At 38.4% G+C, this 24,898-nt stretch overlaps 1 protein-coding gene across 2 annotated transcripts in view; it reads right to left on the bottom strand.

Annotated features, from left to right (window-relative positions):
- The window catches only part of LOC105032984 (uncharacterized), a 61,398-nt gene extending 40,993 nt beyond the window's left edge, over positions 1-20,405 (bottom strand). The window contains exons 1-6 of one of the 2 annotated variants that reach the window (XM_010907594.4): positions 20,009-20,405; positions 14,945-15,076; positions 14,703-14,774; positions 3,843-3,913; positions 3,654-3,753; positions 3,437-3,535 (exon numbers count right to left, since the gene is read on the bottom strand). In XM_010907594.4, the coding sequence (XP_010905896.1) occupies positions 3,437-3,535; positions 3,654-3,753; positions 3,843-3,913; positions 14,703-14,774; positions 14,945-15,076; positions 20,009-20,215 (681 nt within the window). In that variant the 5' untranslated portion in view covers positions 20,216-20,405. The remainder of the gene's footprint in view (positions 1-3,436; positions 3,536-3,653; positions 3,754-3,842; positions 3,914-14,702; positions 14,775-14,944; positions 15,077-20,008) is intronic. The other variant, XM_029261181.2, reaches the window with a different exon arrangement.
- Positions 20,406-24,898: the final 4,493 nt, after the last annotated feature.

The raw sequence follows: 24,898 nt of genomic DNA, 5'->3' as shown, positions 1-24,898 counted from the left end.
AAATCTTGATAAGCATAGTGTGTGATGAACCCATCAATAAGTATGCATGCATATAGTACACATATACATATGTGCTTTATATAAGAACCCTTCTAGCGAGCAAGACCCTGTGGAATGCTATACTTCAAATCAATAATTAAAAATATATGACATAAGTGCAAACCAAGGAATGCTGAACCCTGCCAAACCGGCCAATTTGGAGCATACAGAACCTGACCGGTCGATGACCACCATCGTTCATGCAATAAATTTGAGATGGGCACCAATTCAAGGTTTAGGGCTTCATTTCTTCCTTCCCTCACATATTCTCTCACACTCTCACTCTCACTGCTCTCACCCCTCTCACCCTCACCCATCTTGCCCTCATCCGTCTCATTGACCTATGATCGTCCCAAGTACACCGACCACCTCCTCCCTACCTCCCACTCCCACCCTCCCCCCTACCTCCCTCTCCCTCTCTCTAACCACTGCTTTAAGGGAATTCAATTATCCCAAAAGGTGAAGCAGCATGTTGATTCGACACCAGCTGAGACCACCACAGCTTTGACAGAGAGGACCCACAAACTACCGCTCAAGCTTTGATAACCCATCATCGCCGTCCACTACAACCTATGAGATTACAGCCATCCAATTCCTCCCTCCCTCCCTCCCTCACCTTCTTTCTCTTCCCCCCTTCTCTCTCTAAACCCCTCCCTCTTCACCATGTGGTCTCCTCAACATGTCTTCATTCTGAACTGATCCCCACCTTTCCCTTTTTTTTTTTATTTTCAAATTTTGAATTGAAGTCAGCAAAGATATGCCAACTTCATTTCAAAATTTAAATATAATAAGGTCAAAAACAGATCGGAACAACACCATACCAATACCGTACTGTACCATACCACCAAGCAACTGGTATGGGTCCTGGTACAATCAACCTTGCTGCAAACCTATTCTTAATTTCTGATATTAAAGTCAGTTTTTGCATCATTTATTTGTTCCTCTTAGTTTTGTTTTTTCTCTCTATGAGAAACAAAAAGGTGTGTACCAACCAAAACAAAAGAGGTTATCTGTATCAAGTTGCGTAAACATTGGACCAAAAAAAAAGGAAAGAAAGTTGCCACAGCCATGCATGCTTACTTTCATGTGCATCGCCAAGGCCCAATGGCAAAAAAAGGCTTGTGGTGATCCCACATGTTGCACATGCAGAACTAAAGTTAACATGGACATAAAAAACAACCTTGTCCCATATGTTAATTGCAAGATTTTTGAGCTCAAATTTTCACCTAATTCATATCCTAGAAGAACCCGATAATTTGGAAATGCTTTTTATGAATAATTCCTTTATTTTGTCCAATTCCATTTTAAAGATCCATGCCTTATCAAATAAATATGGGGAAAGCTTTCTAGATCCTACATTATGCCCAGTTCTAGTCCAAGGACAAGCCCTCTGAATGGGATAGGACCTTCAAATAATTTTTATTACTTTCATGCGGGTCTTCTTCGCTCTCACTTCACTTTACCAATTCTTCATGCTAGACTGAGACTTTCTCTAATGAGGCAATGACTAGCTTTCATTGCACATTGCAACACCATCTGAAATTTTTATGCTTTTATCAGTTCTACTTCTAATCTTCCAACAGCAGACATTCTTAAGTTTTAATCAAACTTTGCTAGTTTATGATTAAAGTGGACACATTTATCTTCATGCCAATAGTCATAACAAGCAACAACATCACTAAAATAAGTCTCAGAAATGAAGCATCAAGTTCAATTCCAAGAACTACAAAAAACTTGAGTTGTGATCTGATCGCGATTCTCTCGCATTTTTGAAAGGTTTCCTTTTAAACTTTAGGTAGCTATTGATTACCATAGGCTATAAGTTGCAGATCAAGTATGATTGTTGAAAACAAGAGTTCATTGACAAATTTAGCAAAACAAGGCAAAGGTTACACAAGCTAGGCTCCTAAATAGGGCTTTTATATGTGGATGTAGCGATTCAAAACAACAGCATTTCTTAACATATATTAATGGTCTAGTCATTGTAAAGCTGACCAAAACAATAAATTGGTACAATCTTTTGATTAAATGGGCAATGAAAATAAAAATGTAAAGTTTCTAAATATATGTAACTACAGATTGATCTGTGGAAGCAATGCATGAAGAATGAAAAGAATATAGACAAAAAGTGGGTCCAAGATCATGGTATGCCTCTGGAAACAGGAGATAGTAAGTTTTTGCAATTGAGGTGTTTTGACTAGTCTATCAAGTCATTAACATTCCTATCATGCCATAATTCCTATAGCCTGATGCTCTGCCCAGTACTGAATCACCCTACTCATGTCAGGAAATTGCCTCCTCTATCTCATTAACATGCAACAACCATACAACACCCAGGCACATCTTCATTTAATCCGATCCATAAGCATTCGTTTGGACACTCATCCAACCATCCTAAGATACCAATACTAGAAACAATATATAACCAAAACCTGTCTTTGCTGATTCCTTATACTAAAATATATATGTTATGCAGTATCAACATATAAACAAGTTGTATAAGCATTTACATATTGCAAACTACAAAACCATCAAAAGCATAACATAGGTGAGCAATTTTCATGTCAAATCAGACAAACATAAACTACAGATATTTATGATGGTTTTAAAAGAAAAACAAGTAGAAGACATACAAACGCATAAGGAAATATTTCTACAATATGTAAAAGCAAAATAGACTACAAGAAATTTGAAAAATTAGGGGTATGGGTCCTGAGTGTTTGGCAAGACAAGACCTTGTAACCTGGATGATTAATGCGAGTTAGCCAAACTTCTGAAGTATAAAATCCCAATATTTGAGTTTTCCTTAAAAGCTATACGATGATCATAAAGGACAATGAATCATTTTCATGTCTTGCACTACTATTATGGACCTTGAACTTACACATCAGTAAGAGATCATGTTTTGTCCATCTCTTAAGTTAGACTTGTTTCAAGTGTTCCAGAGCAGTATAACATGTTTACACCATTAGAATGAAGGTTGCAAATGAGCCAAGCTGAGCTGAATACTGAGCTGCTCGAGCTTAGGTCTTTGTATGAGGCAGTAATCAAACTCGAGCTAGGTTGAGAACATATACTCAGATATTTGTCAAAGGAAACAAGCTTGAACAAGATTTCATCAAGCTAAGCCAGGCTTCTACCTATTTTTGCAAAACCAAGGTGTTCAGGCTCAGCTAATTTTTGAGCCAAGCTCTAAAAGCTGTTCAAAATTTTGACTAGTTTCCTAGTTGAACAAACTCAAACGAGCCTGGTGTTCAGCTGATTCATCATTCATCAACAGTTCTGCTCTATCCTTTTTTTCTCTGATTGTGTGCATGATTGTAAAATTCCATATTTTTAGAAGACAAATTGGAGGTTGAAAAAATAAATATCCAAAAAAACAGATGGACAAACTAACCAAATCATCAAAATCCCCTTCTTTCGGGGATTTCTCATCTGTAATAGGAACCCGCTCGTAGTCAACAAGGTATCCTTCTTTCTGTAGCTCTTCATAAACCTAAAAGAAATTATACTGGTCAGTGAACTTAGAGTTTTCAGAAAATATGCAGGATATGACTCATCCTAATTCCCAATAATCATCCTCTAGGTAAAAGGACTGGCATCAACAGTTATACCTCCAGAGGCGTTTTAACTGAATCATGCATCACAGGTTCCCACTGGTCCACCATCTGACCATCAGGCAGTTCATCAGTTACAAGGATTTTATTTCCATACCTGCTAAGTCAAATTAGCAAATAAGAAATGCCTCTTACAACCATTTTCTAAAAGCCAGTTAAAGGTAAATGTTACATATGTAATCATACCGCACGGATTCCTGTAGGATATCTTCTTCTAGGCGGAACTCCATTTGTTCAACTCTATCCCTGTTGATTCCCTAAATTGACATCGAGAAGTAATTTCAAAAATATGAATCAAATGAAAAATTAAGGAACTCATAGTAATATGAAAAATGCAGTTAAGAGATCAATACATGATGAGTTGCTTTAAATTTGTAAGCTTCTTATTACTTAATTAAGAAAAAGTACACTTTCTTCACTTGGACAAATTGAAACGGGGAACAAATAAATACTAGAAAAAAGAATAGCATGAAGATGAAAGTGCCACAAGTTATACCCATGAAAGTAAAGCATGATAAAACTCAACAAACAAGCCAAGCCTACTTAGATTTATCTGTGTCAGTTACATGAATCGAGGTATAATCTCACAAAGTTTGAAAATATTTTAAGACCAACTCTTGATCTAACAAGGATTCTATGAAATAAACAATAGGTAATAATAGAATGAAAAACAAAGTGATGAGAAAAACCCTAGCACGTCACCAGCATCAAATTCACAGCGCTGGCCACCTCAACACAAAATCAAAATACTCTTAAAACTAGTATACAGATCAATATCCAAAGATTTCCTGTAAAAGAGGAAAGCTCCAGTGCTCCACAAGGATTCGCACTTATACTACCTTGAATCAAGAACCGATATTCTTATCCAAACTAGAGCTACCTCTATTGTTTTTGGATCAAAAGTTTCAGTCATATGTATCAGAGAGTGCATGTCAGATCATTCCCCACAACTAGATCCATCCAAACCTCCAATCCTAGCCATAAGAGGCAGAATTCAGCAAGGAAATCCCTGGATTTCAAGCTAGAGAGCTGGATTGCACCTTAGATCATTCCAAGTCTCTGGCTCCAGGGCTTCTAAGATTGGGATCGAGCACAAGGCTGCCCGCTTGAGAGGCAGAGACTGATCAAAGGAGGAGGTGAGACTGGGAGTTTAATGTATTTGAGATCAGAGGGGGCCACTTAGATTGCAAGACCCACCACTCTCGAAGGAGGAGGAGAGGAGGAAGAAAAGAAGATTTGGACTTCGAAACTCTCACATAAAAGAAAGCAGAAAGAAGGGGCTGAACTGATGTGTGTTGCTGAACCATCCTGACTGGGTGTTGGTTCGGTTCAATACGGGCTGAACAGCCCAATTCAGGTCAGTTCAATCCTTGTGTGCAATGTGAAAGACAGCTTTTAAGAAGAAACTTAGTGTTTAGTAAAAAGGAAAAAGGTTTGCGTAATGATTCCTAACTTCTACAGGAACTATAATATAAAAATTGTGTTATATGAACAAGTTCTGCAATGATGAACAGATGTTCAGCTGTTGCAGTGAAAATAAAGGGTTGAGATGGGGAGAAATTGGATTTCTAGGGGTAACAATGGATGGGAAGGCTTCTATTTATCTTAAGAGAACAAAAAAGCACAAACTAAATCAATAATAGATCCAGAAGTTATAGATCTAGACTCAGTTATTAACCATAGAAACTTAAAAGTAAGAAGACAGAATAATAGGAGAAAGGAGGTAGAAATAGAGTAAAGAGAGAAGAACTAAAGGAAAGAAGGACTTAGAAGAAAGAATAAGAGAGGACGAAGGAAGACAAAACAAATCTTCCTTCTTTCTTTAATCAAATCAACTCCAACAACCACCCTCACTAGTCATGATTATAACTTGTACAGATTTCCAATCCTAACAACTAAATTTTGACACTTGAGTGAAACTAAATCTTCACCATCAACTAAAATACAGGCAAAAGAAACCCTTAAAGACAATAAAAACCTGATTAGTTACAGCTATAATGCTGTAAACCTTGCTGTCAACTTGCTATACTAATGCTATAATTACTTTATATTAAAAACTCTAAACATCGGCAAAATGTGAACTGTTGGGATTTTGTTAGAGCTTTGGCACACATTAGTTACATGACCAATGCTCCTATGTCACATGGTTATTGATGCAGGACCATTTGAAGCACCCTGCCTATGATTGATGATGGGCCTCAAAGTGAATTATTTGGGGTTTCAAAGACCTAAGAGAAGAGCTTCGAGGTGTCTGCAATCTAAAACAGGGTCCCAAGGACTGATGTGAACACTTTCATAAAAAGGTGCACAGATTTCAGATGTTGAGGGGAGAAATGGAAGAAAATCAAGAACTAGTTGCTCTTAAGATCAGAAACTACATTCCAGGCATTTATGGGTTATCAAAAGATCAAAAGAACCATTGTTTTAAACTGTGGTGCAAATGACCAAATGCAGCCACACATGCAAATGCAGTCCCCCAACCATAAGACACCTATATGTTGTTACTTTACATGGTCATACCACTTATGAATCAAAATGTATTTGCCACAAGGCCGATTCTTGGATCAAAATTTTTCACAAGAATCTCAGCCTTGTGCGGCACAAGATGCCCTATCCAGTCAGCCTTCTCACAATCCCCACCCCAAAGATTGTAACAACGAGCCAAACAAAGACAAATACTTAAGGCACATAGAGAAATCACACGTATCTCTTTTATTCAATTTTCAAATAATATGAATACAAGAGACCCACCCAAAATCTCTTAATCTCACTAAAGAGACACTCCCATTGCTTGCAGCTAAGCGCCAGCAAACATGGATATTGTATAGAGGCGGTGGACAACTCTCCCAACTGCTAGGAACTTTCCAGAACTGCTGCCAACCACTGCCAACTACTCCAGGAAGTTTGGACAACTCCTTCAGGAAGTTTAGAACTGCTGGAAACCATCCAGTACCTGGACTTGATCCCGTCACCTGGGTCCCACATCCCATGCATGTCTGGCCACGCATCCTGTGGCGCACGCCCATACGTCCCACCACGTGCTAGGTCGTGCGTCGAATTGTGCGTGCCCTCACGTCTTACAGTGCGCGCCCATGCATCATGCTGCACGCCTGGTCGTGCGTCCCGTAATGTCCCACAGCGTGCGCCCGCACGTCCCGCTGCACTCCTAACCGCACATCCCACTGCGCGCCCCACAAAGCGCACCACATGTCCCACTACTGGCACTTGTGCATCCGACCAAGTGCCTGCGCAGCCTGTGGGTGGCCTGCGCGCCCCACAGCCACGCCCGCGCCCGTGCCTACACACCCGCGGCCTGCACATTCCGTGGCCTTGCGCCCCACATGCCCTATGGCTTGTGCGCCCTCACGCCCCACGGCCTAAGTCCTTCGGCTTGACTTGAGTGCACTTTGTCTGAGCCTGGCATGTGTACTCATTAGACTGGGCATGCGTCTGCTTGTGCCCAATCTTATATGCACCTTTTGCCAATAACCATACATGCCTTATGTTATCCGGCCATCAGCGCACCAGACCAACTGTTGATACCTTCTTATGGCGGAGCTCCAGCCACGCTCCTGCCCATCCCAAGTTGGCACAGCAAAGGCACCAACCCATGCCAACACATATAAACCACTAGCAAGGGTCTAACAAACCACCCCCACCCGAAGAGCCCGACGTCCTTGAAGAAAGATGTGACAGGTACTCTTAGATCTTCTCTCCAAACTATCACAATGTTGTCTCCTCCCAACTAGCCTCGCTATCTGGTTCTCTTTTTCTTTGTACCAGATATTCAATTCTTCTACTCTTTTTGTTTTGTCCCACTGTTCGGTGATCCAAAATCTTTTCCACCTTGTCTTGCTGGCACACCAGACCAGCCTTGACATAGGCCTCGATGTCATCCTCTATATTCAACCATATGTATGTACGGGACAAGAGAGCTATCACGTGCCCTCTTCCTGGATGACCAGTCGATTGGGAGTCATAAGACTTTCTCATCAACTGCCTCCTTTGTTCCCCCACCATCAGGGACATATAGTTTGCCACCTTTGGCCATCAATAGATCATCTTCGATCCAATATCTCCGAGCCACATTATCCTAGACTTGTTGAAGCAACTTGTGGTTCCCATGATCCGTCTGGGCAGCATCCCAACTTCCATCGATGAAGCCTGCTTCAACATTGGAAATGACAGCAATAGTCTCCATGACATCTTTCCAACTTAAGGCATCAGTACGAATGCTGTGCCCTACGACAAAGCAAGGCTTCTCATTTTCAATCAGCAAGCCAAATAAATGTGGTGATATAGCCACTTTAGCAACAACAAAAAGTCGTTGCTAAGGATCATGTTGAAGTCGTCCAATGGAACCACCATCAAGTCCATCTTACTATCCCACCTACCAACGACTACTTGGACGCCAAAGGCCATGCGCTACACGGCCTGTGATTGGAAATTGACAGCCTTGATCCGGCTTGGATGTTCCGCCACACTCAAACCCAAGGTATTCATCATCTTTTCAGCCACAAAATTGTAAGTGGCACCCATGTCCATCATTGCTGAAATCTAATATCCATTGATTTCCATAGATATGAACATTAGTTTAGGATGAATCTTGCCCTCCACCACATGAATTGCACCAAGTAATTATAATGGTGCAACTCTTTACGGACCATCTGAATCGAATTCATCATCTTTACCATCTTCCACTATAATGGCATTGAGCTTACTGCAATTGGGACAATTCTTAGACAAATGAGGTCCATTGCAAATATAACAACCAGGATGAGGGTTACCTCGATCATTCATTGAATGAGAATCCTCTACTTTGGCCTTCCCTTTGTCCACATCTTTGGTACTTTTGTCTCCGACATCTTTGTATTGTTTCTATTCTTTTGGTTCTTCTCCATAAGTCGAATCTTGCCTGAAGAAGAACCATTGCTGAGCTAAGTGATTCGAAGATCCACCAATCCATCGATGGCAACCACTACAGCAAACAAATCTTTGACACCTTGCCGTCGTAACTCGAATTGCACCCATGGTTCGAGACCAAATAGAAAATTGAACAACCTGTCTACCTCTAACATGTCCTTGATGTCCAGCATGAGGAAACTAAATTCTTTGACATATTCTCTCACCGATCTAGTCTACCTCAATTTTTTCAAGGAGTCCCTTACAACCTAGGCCTTGTTGCAAGGAAGGAATTGCTCCTTTAACTCCTATTTCAGCAACTCCCATGTCTCAATGGATGGTCTAGCAGCATTTTCAGTTCTGACTCTTCACCAGAGTTTTACATCCCTAGAAAGATACATGCTAATGATTGAGACCTTCTCCTCTTTAGGCATCCGAGTGGCCTTGAAGTATTGCTCCATATCCCATAGAAAATTTTTCAGATCTTTGGCATTCCGAGTACCATTAAACGGTTTTGGATCTAAGACTTTCATTTTGATAGAAGCTTCCCATGCAAAGTGTTCTGCATTGCAAATTTGATCAGCTTGATGTCGAACATCATTTCCTCCATCCATTGTTGTGTTGATTCGTGGGAGTCTCGGAGCAAAGCCACTATGGCCATCAGGTTCTCCACTCGTGTCCACAAGATTTCATCGAGATCAACTTGAGGCACCCCAATCATTGCCTCAAACCATGCCATCCTTTCTTTAAGCCCTCCATGTTGTTTCCAGCAGCCAGCATGAGCGTCGACCCTCTGCTCAAGCAAAATGAGACAAGAACTTTGATGGAAATCCTCCAACAGATGACCCAAATGTGGCTCTGATACCAACCGTCATAGGGTCAATTCTTGGATCAAAATTTTTCGCAAGAATCTCAGCCTTGTGCGACACTGGATGCCCCATCCAGTCAGCCTTCTCACAATCCCCACCCCACGGATTGTAACAACAAGCCAAACAAAGGCAAATACTTAAGCCACAGAGAAATCACACATCTCTTTTATTCAATTCCCACATAATATGGATACAAGAGACCCACCCAAAGTCTCCGAATCTCACTAAGGAGACACTCCCATGGCTTGCTGCTAAGGCCCAACAAACATATATATTATATAGAGGCGGTGGATAACTCCCCCAACCGTTAGGAACTTCCTAAAACCACTACCAACCACTGCCAACTGCTTCAAGAAGTTTGGACAACTCCAAGGAGTTTGGAACTACTGGAAACCATCCAGCACCTGGACTTGAGTCCCATCGCCTGGATCCCGTATCCCATGCACGTCTAGCCGCGCATCCTATGGTGTGTGCCCTTGCGTCCCACCACATGCTAGGTCACACATCCAGCCATGTGCGCCCTCGCATCCTGCAACACGTGCCCGCGCATTCCGTTGCATCCTTGGCCATGCATCCCGCAATGTGCAACCGCAGTGTCCTACACTGCGCACCCATGCGTCCCACTGTACTCCTGGCTGCACGTCGCACTATGCGTCTGGTTGCGCATCCTGTAGTGCGTGTCCATGCGTCCCACTATTGGCACCTATGCATCCGACCAAGTGCCTGCGCACCCTATGCACCTGCATGCCCTGTAACCTGTGTGCCTTGTAGCCTATGTGTGTGTAGCTTGCACGCCCCATGGCCTTACACCCATGGCCTTGCGAGCCCCGCGGCCTTGTGGCCTGCGCATCCCAGTGCCTTGCGGCCTATGCGACCACGCACTCCACAGCTTAGGTCCTTTGGCCTAACTTGAGTATACTTTGTCTGAGTCTGACATGTGCACTCATTAGGCTGGGCACACGTCTACTCGTGCCCAATCTTGCATGTGCCTTTTGCCAATATCCACGCATGCTTTATCTCATCCAGCCATCCGCATACCGGACCAACTGTTGATGCCTTCTTGCGATAGAGCCCCAACCACGCTCCTGCCCATCCCAGGTTGGCACAGCAAAGGCACCAGCCCATGCCAACCCGTAAAAGCTGCTAGCGAGGGTCTAACAGCAATCCACTTAATAATGTGCAGCAACATGTATGACTCAAAAATTTGGGGCTACATATGCAGCCACTCTTATGCAGGCCCATGAAAATGGAGTGAATTCAAGCTGATAGTTAGGTTGACTATAGGCTTTAGATGGATTGCATGCAGGTATTAGGAATGTTAATATGTTAATAATGTTATAACTATTGTTATTAGGTATTAAGCAGTAACACTGCTAGTTATTATTGGTATTATTGTTGCGACAACACATTGCAATTATTATTGCTTTAATTATATTTACTATATTCTATTCATTATTTATTTTGAATAGTTACAAAAAACTAACCACATATGCACCTACATATGTAGTCTGCACACCACACATGATGTATGCAGTCCCTTGATCGCCTGCATACTGCTGAAAAGAACAAATAAATTAGGTTCCAAAAAAAAAAAATAATACTAGGTCCAGCACGGATCTGATTTTCTCTGCAGATATTTATGGTTATAGGTATTGTAGTTACAGGAAAAGAACATATTCTTTATAAGCCCGCTGATTGAAGACATGACAGCAAATAGAAAAAAAGTGATCGATTGAAAGAAAGCCAGCAAAGAAAGGATAGAGAGAATATGAGGGAAGAAAACAGCTGTACCAGGTCTTTTTCTCTACCTCAAAAACAACTCCATGAACCAACCCCAACAGCCAGAAATAACCCTCTTACATGGGTCAATAATTAGACAATATATTGCCTATCCGAGTGCAATTAGGACTCTACATATAAACAGCAAAACCACTACCCGCTAGCAATTGTTACTGCAACATGTACTGTTTCTGCTGCAACGATGTGAACAGTAAATCTCCCAAGTCTTTTCCTGTCTAGAACCATCAACTAACAAAAGAAATAAAATACATAAATCAGAATTTGTAAACAATTTCTTCACCCAATAAAATGGCTAGAAGTTTCGACTTCTTCACTTTGTTGATAACTCAATCTCCAAGTCCAAATTGTTTTCAATTACAGTCTTAAGACACGGACATGAACCCAAAGGATGCCAACGTATGATTCACTTTTTTATTGCAAAAATCTCATTCTCAAGATCATCTAGATTCCTCTGAGAAGTTTGATCCACAATTGAGTCTTCCCAATCTAATGATAGAGGCACATGTAGGGATTTTTCATATCATCAGCAGTTGGTTGTTTTGGTACCTCCAACCAATAACCGTTAAGCTTTTGATAACTTGGTTAATCGTGTTTGCCAATGAATATTCATCAATTAGAAATTGCTTTAACATTGCACCTTTCAATCATTCACTCTTCTCAACTGGTTTCTCCCAGTCTAACGCATCTTCAATTACAATCTCTTGATCTGAAGGATTGCCACTCACGATTTTGCTTGAATATATCCTCGGTTGCAATATTCTCTGACTTTCATTTGTGTAAACGCATTATAGAATGCCTAGGGTTTTTGAATATGCTCGCAAAATAGCTTTGCTCGATGCTAGATTATTTCTAACACTTGTCATGTCATCATGCATCTGCCCGAAAACCTTCATCTCATATTTGACATTGTGAAGCCAATTGATCTTTAACTTTAACTCCTCATTCCATCAATCAATTGATCAATCCTAATCATGGTATTCCGTACCGGCTGGTACATCCCGTACGGAACCGTACCGGTGGAGAGCCAGTCCGATTCAGATCGAATTTTCAAAAAATGGGCTAAACCAGACTGAACTAGTCGGTTCGGTACGGTATCGGCCTAAACCGCCCAATACCGAGCGGTTCGGTCTGGTTCGTATGGTTTGGGGCCGGTTTGGTCCAATTTTTTTTTTTTTTTTAGTGTCGATGGATGAAATTTTTTTTATTTTTTTTAATTATCGGTACAATATGGTATAGTATAGTATGGTACAGTACCATACCGACCGACAACCGGCATGGATTCTAATACCGAGTCTGTGAACTTTGATCCTGATAGTTATTAACTTTAAGGCATCATATACAAACGATATCATACCTTTTCCTCATAAAATCATGTTCTATTTCACATAATTTTGTAGATACATTTGTTGCTCCGAGCAACACTCACTAATTCTTGTCCCCATAGAACTTTATCCACTTCACTTTGCATGCACTCAATTCTCGAGTCTTTAGAGTCCAGTCTGTAAATAGACTAACAACTCTTTCCAGTCTCTTTAGAACTTTTACCAATTCTTTCTTACAACATTTGAAGGTGTAGATGGCTGATGGAGGGCATGCAATTTAAAGGTTAACTTACCTGATTCTCATGATGCAAACTATTTAAGAAATCATTCAGTGATCCTATAGTACCATGGCATTCTCAAATAAAAAATCCAATGTTTAGGAACTTGATGCTTCTTTATCAATTCCATCTTCAATAGCCTAGTTATTCTTGAGGGTTGTCCATTCAAAAAGAATGATAGATCTAGATCTTCTGTTAGAAAAATATTAGTAATGCTCATGGTTCATTATTTCATTCTAATATACAAGGAAATGTTCGAGTTCCAAAGACTTGGGTATATATCATGAAATATTTTGTTAGTGAATTTCTAGACTAACATAGTTTTGCATGAGAAATTACTGTAAGATATAGTAATTTTTTGAGACCCTTTCTCCCTTAATTAATTCAATTTGAAAGTATCTAGTGATGTGCTAAAGTATATGCCAGATCATGCTTCCCTGTTGTCAACAAAAGAATGGTGTAGCTATAATAAAAGCACCATACTCTGGTACAAAAGTTCAGGACACTTCAACAAGAAATGATTCTCAGAGTTATAAGGCAATTCTTACTGCTTGTTAGCTTGTGACCTATATTTCTTGATGTACTTGATGGGACATAAATTTAAAGGGACTTGTTCCCAACTCCCAAGTATATGTTTTATCATCTTCCACCATAGACATTCTAATGTATGTTGTAGATTTAATCCTGTAGGCTAACTATTGTAAACACACAAACAATCATTCCTAAGCATATCCCTTTGGGGAAGGGGTGATTCCTTAAAACATGATCAAGAGGCCACATTCTACTGGACATGACCAGTGGAAGCAACCCAACCCATCTGGGCCTGGTTGAAGGCTCTTGGTATGAACTTCATGCTCTGATGATGGAATTTCAGTTTCCAAGATTTAATAACTTCCATTGTGTTTGAGATATGCTACAGTAAAGATTACAAAATGTTTAACAAGATTATCTCAACTTACTATGTTGTCAACAATCTCAAGCAAGTCCAAGACCCTTTTCATGGCCTTAGCTTTAGATGAGTCATAAGCCCCAGAATAGTTACAGATTTCAAATTATGCCTACAGCCTTCACAATATAGTTTACATTTAACTTGATATGGTGGATAGCCCCTTATTGTTTGCATTAATATGCTTCATCCTGACAATTGTGAGATTCTAGCCGTATATTAGTTCGCTATATTAACTCATTATGGAGCATTGTGAGATCCAGACCCCTGTGTAGGGTCTTTTGTACTTTATACTATTTTTGCATAATTGCATCCATATCTTTCTACCTTATCTCTATTAATCTTTTTATTATTACTCGATATGATTCAAGGAAGGATGGATCACTATTGGTACACTCTGAAAAAAATGAAGCTAGATAAAAAAGTTTAGAGATGAAACAAATCAAGCTTTACATGGTGTTGCTTTCTTGTCCATTACATACTGGAAGCACATTGTAACCCAAAATTTCAGAAAGAGAATACATTGAGTAATTCAACTATCCACAAATATGGATTAATCCTAGCTCTCATATCATGATGTAATCCTCAATTTATAAAATGAATTGCAATTTTAAAACTACCATATGGTTTAATATTATTTGAACAAGAATGTCAACATATTGAGTTTCTATAATTAACGCACTTCACTACCTATGTGTAAGAAATATCCAATGGTATAAGTCTAAAAGGCAGATGTATAACACCAGAAGCATGTATTCTTAGCTTTCGTTTAATATTTACTTACAAAAGCTGCTGATGGAACCAGCAGAACATTCATTGCACATGAAAATTAGTCAAACAGGTAGAATGGAGTCTAATAATAATAAAAAAAATCAATGCAAAAGATGAAACTTATGTTGATGCTAAAATGAGATCTACTCTCAACAGACCGTATACTCTAGATTGGAAAAGGGCCTTTCAACATCTCGTAGGACAAAAGGACGGCCGTTGATGTAAACTACCTGCATTCAACAATTTAAGAAAAGCAAGTAGTTATATCCACAAGTGTGAACACATAAAGATTGGGTAGCATTCCTAAAATCGAGCAGATAAAGTATAGTTTTTGTTCAATCCAAAGATATATGTTCTTTGTTTCATACAAAACCAGTTTTCAGTATCAAAATAATCTTACAGGTTCTTCTCGGAGATTGTGCCACAGCACTTTTTTTTGCTTCCCATTCTTTTTTGCTCCAATGTGATTTAGTACATTCCTTATACCATCAATGGTAGGTATCGCGACACCATGAACATGCAAGGAGCCAGCCTAAACAAAGAGGAGATGACCTTAAACAACTAACCGAATCATTATAAATAATAAAACAAAGCTAGAACAAATGTGAGGGACAATTTTTGCATGAAGAAGTAGTAGCCTCTAAATAAAAGTGTTACTTCTCAATTAGGCTGTCATGTTGTACAAGTCAAATAACAGAGGAGGTTATAAGGAAAAAGGCAGAATTTGTCTTTTTTTTTTATTGTGGCGCGGGCGTGGGGGGGGGGGGGGGGGTAAAAGAAAGGTAGAATATGTTGCCTTACATAGTCTACACTAGAAAAAGAAAAAAGTGAAGATAACCAAAATTGCTTCCTAATATTTCTTTTGTTAGAACGCATGACATTATCTGCACTGATGCATATGAAATAATTCCTCCTCATGTACAAGCAGAACTTATTATTTAATATTTTCATTATGCAACATAATTGTTATTATTTTTTCAATTTCCAGCATCATATCAAACATGTCATCCTTCTGCCTTGCATTAAAGAACATCCTCCATGTCTTTAAACAATTCCAAGGTCCAAGCATGCCAATAGGCGTACGATAATTAACTAAATGCAGGTGGTACTAGAGTTAGCTGCTTGATGTTACTAGTATTTTTCAAAGTTATAATTAAGGCTATCTACAATGAAGTTCTAAAGAGTCAAACTGGTTGTTTAAGCTCAAATTAAAAGATCAATGGACTATCTCTACTCATTTCAACAAAGACTTAATCCCAAACTAGTTGGGGTCAGTTACACAAATCCTTTTCCTCCATTCTGCTTTGTTTAGGGTCACACTCTCTAAATGATACAAAGATATCAAGTCCTTCATTACTACATCCCATGAAATTTTCAGTCAACATCTACCTATCTTTCATTTTACATGCATCAAAATACGCTTTCATACTGTGGCATTCCTTGGCCTATGTCGTAAATGTTCAAACTACTTGACCTATGTCGTAAATGTCCAAACTACTTGACCTATGTCGTAAATGTCCAAACCATCTAAGTCATCCTTCTCTCAATTTGTCCAAAGACTCCAAACTCTTTATGCTTGCCTTCTTTTTTCCTTTTCTTTCATTTTATATCTATTTATGACTCGAATAACACTGCTTACAAATAGATCTTTCTTGAAGAAGTTGGTTGATCATGATAACTTTCTTGTAATTTTCAGATATCAAGTATTTAAAACAAGTTCTATTTTCAGTTTGTCGATCAATGTGGTGGGATCCATGCAATGATTTTCTTCCTTTAACATGTGGACTCAATCACAACCCCTATAATTCTCTAGACCTTCTCTTTCTCCATACGACCTAAATCAGGTTTTTGGCTACAAGTAAAATGAATCTTGGCTTATACACTACATTATTATTTCCACGCTGGAAGAAAATACAAAAAACTTACAAAACATCTAGCTGTATAACATAGTGGTTGGAACCTTTAACTAAACCAGCAAGCTTAATCCCATCTAGAAAGATGGGAATATATTTGTAACTCCTCAAAAAATTTATATATCAAAAGTTAATGAATGCTCCAGATATTAATTTCATTAATAAAAGAAGAAGAAGCAGAAGAAGAATAATGCATAATTAAAAAGCTAATGAATGCTTTGGATTCTACTTTCATTAATCAAACCAATATTATAGATAAAATTCAGAAGTTTTGAAAGTTTTAATAGACTAATCCATTGAAAGCTATGCTAACTCCTTTGTTGATTAGGAGTACTATGAGTAACATGATATTGATGAATCATGATATTAAAGATTTATAGTTATTGACAGTTAAGATACGATATTGTCTTATGTAGTTGTCCTTGAACTTACAGGTATGAAGATGATACTTATATTTTGGGAGGAAGGTTGGGATAGTATGTATCAACTTTTGGAGTTACAGCCATGAATTCCAAACTCTGTACAGTGTTGGAAATAATGAGGAAGAGCTATGTATTTAGATGCATCAAACTATTAATTGTTGATACACTTTCAATTGGTAGAATGATGGCATGTGTCCTGTTGACACATTTTTGACTGTGTTGTGCCCATGCCATCAGCAGTGCAGAATCTTACCACACCAACTGATGAAAAGATGTACTAATTAGGCCAAAACTTTTTAAGGTGCATTTGTCCAAAGATTTTTCAACAGGTAAACTTGTTATACTGACATCTGTTTGTCATATGGAGTTGTTGACATGACATAATGTAGTATGTGTCTCATTCAGGAAAAGTTTTACCGTACCATGTCTTTACCAGATTATATTTCTTATCTATAAAGAAAACAGCAAGTGATATGCTAGAATATGTATCCAAAGTGTAAGATACAATATTCTGGGATCTTTCTGTGACCATGCATGAGAAGACAAGTTTAGGTGTGTCAGGTACATAACTCTGTTTCAACAATAGAATATGATAACGACATGCAATTCTTTGAACATTTCATTAAAGGATATCACAACACAGGTTGCTATATCATCTAGACTAATAATGTGAATTTACTCCATAACTCTTAACAGTGTTAAAAGGATTATTGATATTAAACTAGTACCTGAAAACATGACCTCAAAATTATGAAAAGATCCACGTGGAAAATATGGAACTGAATAGGTGAAAAGTGGTAGAAAAGAAAAGGAAGGAATTTATTTCAAGCAACCAATGTGTTAAAATTGAAAAAATATAATTGTTCAAGCGACTTCATAGCTTGACTGAGAGGCTAAGTGGTTACATAGCTTAGTTGAGAGGCTTCTCCCATTTATTAAGCAAAGAAATGATCTTTTTTTTTTTAATGAGGGTTATACGAGAAAAGGTGCTGATATTTCACATTAACAGATGAGATTACAAATAAGATCAGTGATTACAATGATATCTCCAAATTTGCATACGGCAGGGTGGCAAAGGATCCATTGACGTAGCAAGTAAATGGTAGGCTTTTTCACGGATTTATAAATCCTAAGTCTGATACGATAACCTATTTCCTTGATTGTTTGTTATCTCTTTGCTTCACAAGTCCTGCTTTATAGTTCTTACATAATAGCTAATAAGCAAATGCAAAAGGATCCAACAGTGCAACATTAAAATTAGGGGATCCTTTTATTCATTCCTATTTCTTTTGTGAAAGTTAGGATTCCCCTTACTATATAGTTCATTTAACAAGTTATGAAAAAGTGCACGCAGGGAGGGCATAATTGCCTCATCTTCCCAAAAAACTTGAGTAACCAGTGACTCACTTGATAACAGAAATTGACTGGCAGGAAAATCTATGCTATATATAACCACTTGCACACACAGGGCTGCATGCAAGCACAGAGGTACATGCAGGCATATACATCAATACATATATTTACATCAAAAGCATGCATATATGCATGTCTTAGTCGACTGTGAAAAGCCAAATTGCACCAATGTCAACCAATATCCCTTTCCACTACAGATGAAAGTTTAGTGCATTTTCAAAAAAAAAATCAAAGCAAGCATGATTGTATGCCTTGTTGTCATGACATCATAACAATATGAAGCTACAGTTCATGTATCATGATTGTTTCATAGAAAAAAAGGGTCGAAACCTGGACATGCAAATCATACTAAAATACTGGAACCATGTGGTCATCAAAGTATACAATATTCTCATACGCGTAACACAGCCATTTCTGTAAATAGAGCAGATCAAAGCTGAATTTGAAAGGTTGGGATGAATCCCACTTTCTATAATTTACCATAGACCAAAGAACCCTGTTATTAACACATATCTATAAAAGAACAAAATATAGAGAATCACAAAAAAAAAAAAAAAGAAAAAATTCAGTATGAGCACAATACTTTTTATTCTAACCAACAATCGTATTAACCTTCTCCTATTGTGTGTATTCTTTCTCTTCAGTTACTAATTGATAAAGGAATATCTCGATCATGTAAAAACATAAGTATAATATGCAACCACATCAAGGATAAGTAAATAAAATTTTAACAAAAGACCTGAAAAAAATGATATTCATGAAAGTAAAAGTTATACTTTATGCTCTATGCTGAAATCTTGCATTTAACCAACCAGAAACTTCATATGCGAGTCTATGTATTCTGTATAACTTTGATGGACCATAAATTGTGCTAATAGGTGAGGAAAGTAAATTTTAAATGCACATGATATATTGATGGCTATGTATGCTGCTGGTACAAAACAAAAGAACTCATGTGACGTGCCTAAATTCCCTGATCAAGAACCATGACATGGGTCGCAACAAGTTGCCATCATGCATGATTCTGGTGCACATTTTACAAGACACGATACGCCCTAGAGTAAGAGACGAATAGGAAAGATTATCACTACTGAGAACTGACCATTAAAATGATGGCATAAAAGATTCAAATCCTGAGGTCCTTTCCAGCGCAATGCTTTCATCACATTCTTGAAAAAAGAAATTTTACCACTACTTCGCTAAGATCTCACCGGTGCACTTAAGACAAATAACTAAGAAATCAATGAAGTAGCACGAAGCAAGGTACACATTTGTCGGTTAAAATGACCTAGTCACCAGATACATTTGGGACTGCGACTCCAGTCTCTAATCCGATGCTTGCTGTCATATTAATATTAAAAGTCATCTACATGCACAGGGTATCAGAGCAACTATTCTACTCTCGATTAAGAGAAAATGACGACATTGTGAGAAGATTGTGCATCAGTCTCTAATCAGTCCCCAAGAATGCGATGGATCTATCAAAGATGCGCACACTACTTTAGCAATTAGTGCATCTAATGCAAATGCTGCTCCGCATTAGTTGCAGTTTGCCTCGTCAAAAGAATCAAATTAAACAAAAACTTCAAAAAAAAAATCAAAAAAAAAAAAAAAAAAAACAGCTGGTACCCAAAATACCGACAATTTTCTATAACAAAAAGGAGAGAGATGAACGAGATGAGGATGCGGAAGAAGAAAAAGAAGAAGGGGTCGGACCTGGCGATAATTGGGAGCACCGTCAATTTGGGGAGTCAGACGCTTGTTCTGGCACCCGGGAAAATGATCGCTCTTGAGGATGGTTTTCTTGCCAAGAACCGACCCTCCCCTGTAGTTCATCACGTGGTCCGGCTCCAACGAAACGGCGGCAGCACCCGCCTCAGCGGACGGCGGTGAGTTCGACGACATCGCCATCGCCATCGCCATAGCTTTCTGTCTCTATCCACTCCAAAATCCAGCCGACAACGTCTCTTTCTCTCCCCACCCTCAATCTATTCCTGTGCCGATTTCCAATACCGACAGGCAAAGGCGCAGCAGAGAGGCAGCAATCGAAGGAAGAGGAAGAGAAGCAGGATGGAGGATGGTGTGTGTCGGTTTGCTTAGCGGGGGAGGGAAGAGAGCGGGGAAGAGGACAGTCAGTTAAAAGGTAAGGGGGAGTAAAGGGGATGGAAAAAGAAGGGAGCACCAATGGACGGGTGGAGGAAGGAGTGATAAGGACAAGCGACAGCAGCGAGTCGTTCTGTTTTGGGAGGATTGGCGGTGAGCAATCGGGACAGGTGTGCGAGCTGGGGCACCGGCACCCAATGGTAACATCCCTCGCACGCGGAAGGGGGAGAGAGAGAGAGAGGAGGAGCGTGCCGTGCGTGTATCACGAGAGAGAAGGAAGGACGCGACCTCTTGGTACGGACGGGCTGGATGAAATAGAAACGGGGAGGGATATTCCCATGGTACAACTGCATTATGCGATACCGCGTCGGGTGGCTCGTTGCACCCAATTCTCATTATCATCGTCTTAATCACCGCTAACAGAAATTTGTTGTCCGGGTAAACCTTTCTCGCGCGTACGTAACAAAATTAGATTGCAACTCTGGAGAGACCGTCAAACATTATTTTGAGCTAAAGAAGTTTGGCACAAAGCACTTTTTCTCTATATTTGTAAGATATGTATGGTGCTTATTTTCATGTTATCTTTCTATTATGGAATACAACCTTATATGGAACAATCCAAGATACCATCTAAAAAAAGTCTAACATCAGATCAAGAATTCAAATTCATTCAAATTCAATCATAAATATATTAAAAATCTAATCATAAACAACATAATCAACCTATTGTCGAACCAAATAAACTTGTGTTACAATGTCCTTTAGTACACATGACCATGTATTATTCCAATATGATTTATAACAACTCATGATTTCATCAAAAGAGCTAATTAAAACATATTATTTGAAATTTTTGATCTTATATAAATATTTTAAATTAATAATTACAAAGTTATTATACAAACTAAACATGTGTATAGGCCTTCGTATTGTGATAGCCGTCCTCAAAATTAGTCCTTCTTAACTAATTAGTACCATATTTTAATATTTATTATTTTGATAAAAATTTTAAGGATTAACACTTTTGAAGTGGCATATTAGTGACATATATATATATATATATATATATATATATATATATATTCTAAATATAAAAAAAGCAAAAATTTTTAGCTTATATTTTTCTGAAATTTTTGAATTCTTTTTAGACATTTTAGTGAAGAGATTATTTTGTTTCCATCTTATGCCAAATACTAGATCTCGAAGTCTAAATAAAAAAATTCAAAATTTTAAAGAGAAGGTTCCTCTCTGATATTTTATATGACTTAGTTCTTTTCGTGTGTAAGTTTTGCCATCTATCAACTCGACAAGTTTGGCATGAACTCCATAAAAAGTTTTAGATAAATCCAAATCTTTTATGGGATGGTCTTTCTTAACTTTTCCTCTCCATGGACAAGATATACATCATGCATTTTGTTTTATATTACCTTTTTGTTATGAACTATTTTCTTATAAGTGCCATCATCTAATCTTGTTTTTCTCAACCAAGCAATAATCATATCCAAATCTCTTTTATTTTAATAAAAATTTTTAGGATTGAGACTTTTGCAATGAACGATATGGATATGAACTATGAGATCTATACTTCTAGATGATAAACTTTTTTTTCGAATATCTAGATTTTCAAGCTTTCTCAAATTTTTGAGGGAGTACTGTTGAGAGACTAATATGGTATTTCATGCCTCCAGAGATGGGTCAAAACTTTAAAGAGTAGGATTCCTCTCTACTATGTAAAATTTTATTCTTTTCATGTTTGTGTGTGTACAACGATAAAGAAAAATTATGCTACAACCCTAAAGAGAAGTACCATCCCTACTAGATCAGCAAATTGGGCATGATCTCCATAAAACCTTTTAGATAAGTCTCAAAACTTCTTTCGTTAGAAATTCTGTTGGAATATTTCATATAAGGGTTGGACATGCACCATGTATGCATCTTCTTTATGTTACCTCTTTGTTATGGGATATGACCTTACAAAAGCATCTTTTAAACTATTTCTTTTCAATCAATTAATGACCCTATCTACATTATCTTTATTATTTTGATAATGTTTTAATGATTAGCACTTTTATAATTAGTGGTTTGCAATATGTAATCTACACTTCTAGATAAAAAGAGCAAATTTTCTGGATCGTATATTTTTCTAAACTTTTATAGTTTTTAAGGGAGTTTATTTGAGATATTACTTTAGATATTTAACACTATGCCCAACTCTAGATTCAAGCTTCAAGAGGTACAAAACTTTAAAGAGTTGGATTCCTCTTTAGTTTAATGTATAACATTAACATCCAATTCATTTATTGTAAGTTCGATTGTTTTTGAAAAAATGAAAAGCATTTCCTAATGTGAGCATGTAAGGCTTATGATTGGAACTCTTCTTTGTTTCTCGCTATCTTTAATTGTTTCATGATGGTATTATAGAGAAATAGATGTTCTAAAAATTTTGTATCAATGAATGCTCGTTTATTGGCATTTGATGAATTGAAGTCTTATAATCTTGTTGCCCCCGCTACATGATATTTTGTGAAGTTTATCACTTCCTCTTCTTAACTTTATTTAATGTATTTTGTTGAATACATTACCTAACTATTATTATTGGTTGATGCATCATGACCTGATGAAACATACAATACTGTTAACTCTTTTTCCCTTCTCTGTCATATTCTTTATCTTTTGCAGAGAGGTTTTATGGATTCATTTTGATGCTACTTAATGTCTGGATTTTGATTTTTTCTTTTTCTTTTTTTTTCCTTTCCAGGTTAGTGGAGGGAGAAGGAATGCAATCAAACCATAATGCAAAGAACCACATGAAGTCGTCATCCTGCTAGTAAGATTAGAATAGTATATATTTATGCCACCACCGCAAGAAATAATTATATTAAGATAATGGGCTACTCTCGGTACCCTATCCGATTAAACATGTATTTATTCATCCCATCAATTAGCAGAGGGAGAGTGAATGCACTTTCTTGCGCCTAGATTTTTATAATAATTTTTCTTCCTTTTTTTTTTTTTGGTAAAATTTTTTTCTTCCTTGTTAGGAGAGGGAAAATGAATGCAAGCCAACCATAACATGAAGAACCACAAGAATTCGCCATCTTGCCAGCAGGATTCAAAACGTATTTTTGCAACCACTGTAAGAAATAATGTCATCACGATAATATGCTACTCTTGTTACTAAGAGAATCTTCTCTCTTTGGTATTTAGAAATTATATGGAGGTGGTGGTTGGTTGCACATACTCGCCATAATAGAGATGGTTCCACCTATTCCCAAGGAGGTCCAAGGATCAAGAGGTCGGAGCCCATGGATCTCAGCTAGTGGATGACATAGGGACGTTGGGTACCTTAAAATTTAAAGCTCCATATGGCCCAAGGGTATACTCTCTGTTATGAGAAGAAAATTTGGTGTCCAAATTGAAGACGTTGACAAATCTTGGTCATGACCAACTCGAGGGTCAGCCGTAGATCTATGCATCGATCGCCGACTTACACATCAGCCATCAATCCTTATCATTGCATCCTCCATGCATCGAACACCGATCCAGACTTCAAATGCTGATTCTCATGTCGGCTACCAATCCGTGCATTTGCTACCAACCCCTATTTCCAATAGTAAGCATGGCAAGCCACCAATCCACATTCCCTCGAACTCCTACTTTGATCGATATATTTGAAAAAGTTAATAGAAGACTCTCGTATACTCTTTTTAAATTGCACAACCATTGGGAGCAGTTGGCCAAGGGCCAAATAAGGCAATCACAACTGTCTAATCCTAGAAAATTAGATCTAAAATTTCAAAACGACGCATCCGAAAGAGTCGGGATGGCCTCCAACTTTTCTCTTCTATGGCTCCCACCTTGATCTATAAATAGAGGTAATCAGAAGACCTCTAAGATATACAATTTTCTCTCTCATGTGCTCCTTTTAATCTGTTCTACAAATTTTTAATTTGAGCGTCAGAGGATCCTCCATCGGAGCCAACCCTAATCGGGGACGTATTTTGCAAGACTGATCACCAACTTTTTGTCGACCACCCCCAACTCCAGCAAATCCAGTCCAAGCCAAAAATCTGCGGTAATAAATTGACACTAAAAGAAGAACTTAAGCCTACTTTTTGGGAAGAAACATGAGATCTACAGCAATGCCACCTCGAAGAATCTTATCACGATGTTCAAATGCTACGGTGGGCCAACTGGCTATCAAGAATCATGCTCTGGCTCAACAGCCAGAGGTATCTCTACAACCATCCCAATTGGCTGTGGGGCTAAATCAGAATCAATTCAACATATTGGTCGTCTAAGTACAAATATTTGCTGCAGCAATCAATACCATGCAATAAACCAACCTGGTGCAGGAGGCACCTCAGCAACAACCACCTCAACCTCCCCCTCATAGTCCAAATCGAGGAAGACAGACGCCTTTAAGTCGACCACAAAGTCCCGAGTGGAGGAGACAATCTCCTACCTCTCACTCCAGTAAAGGATCTACCTTGGGCTAATTCC

The sequence above is a fragment of the Elaeis guineensis genome, chromosome 4 (assembly GCF_000442705.2).
Source record: "Elaeis guineensis isolate ETL-2024a chromosome 4, EG11, whole genome shotgun sequence".
Classification (NCBI taxonomy): domain Eukaryota; kingdom Viridiplantae; phylum Streptophyta; class Magnoliopsida; order Arecales; family Arecaceae; genus Elaeis; species Elaeis guineensis.
Note: the sequence above shows the minus strand (reverse complement) of the source record. Positions and strands in the feature narration are given on the sequence as shown.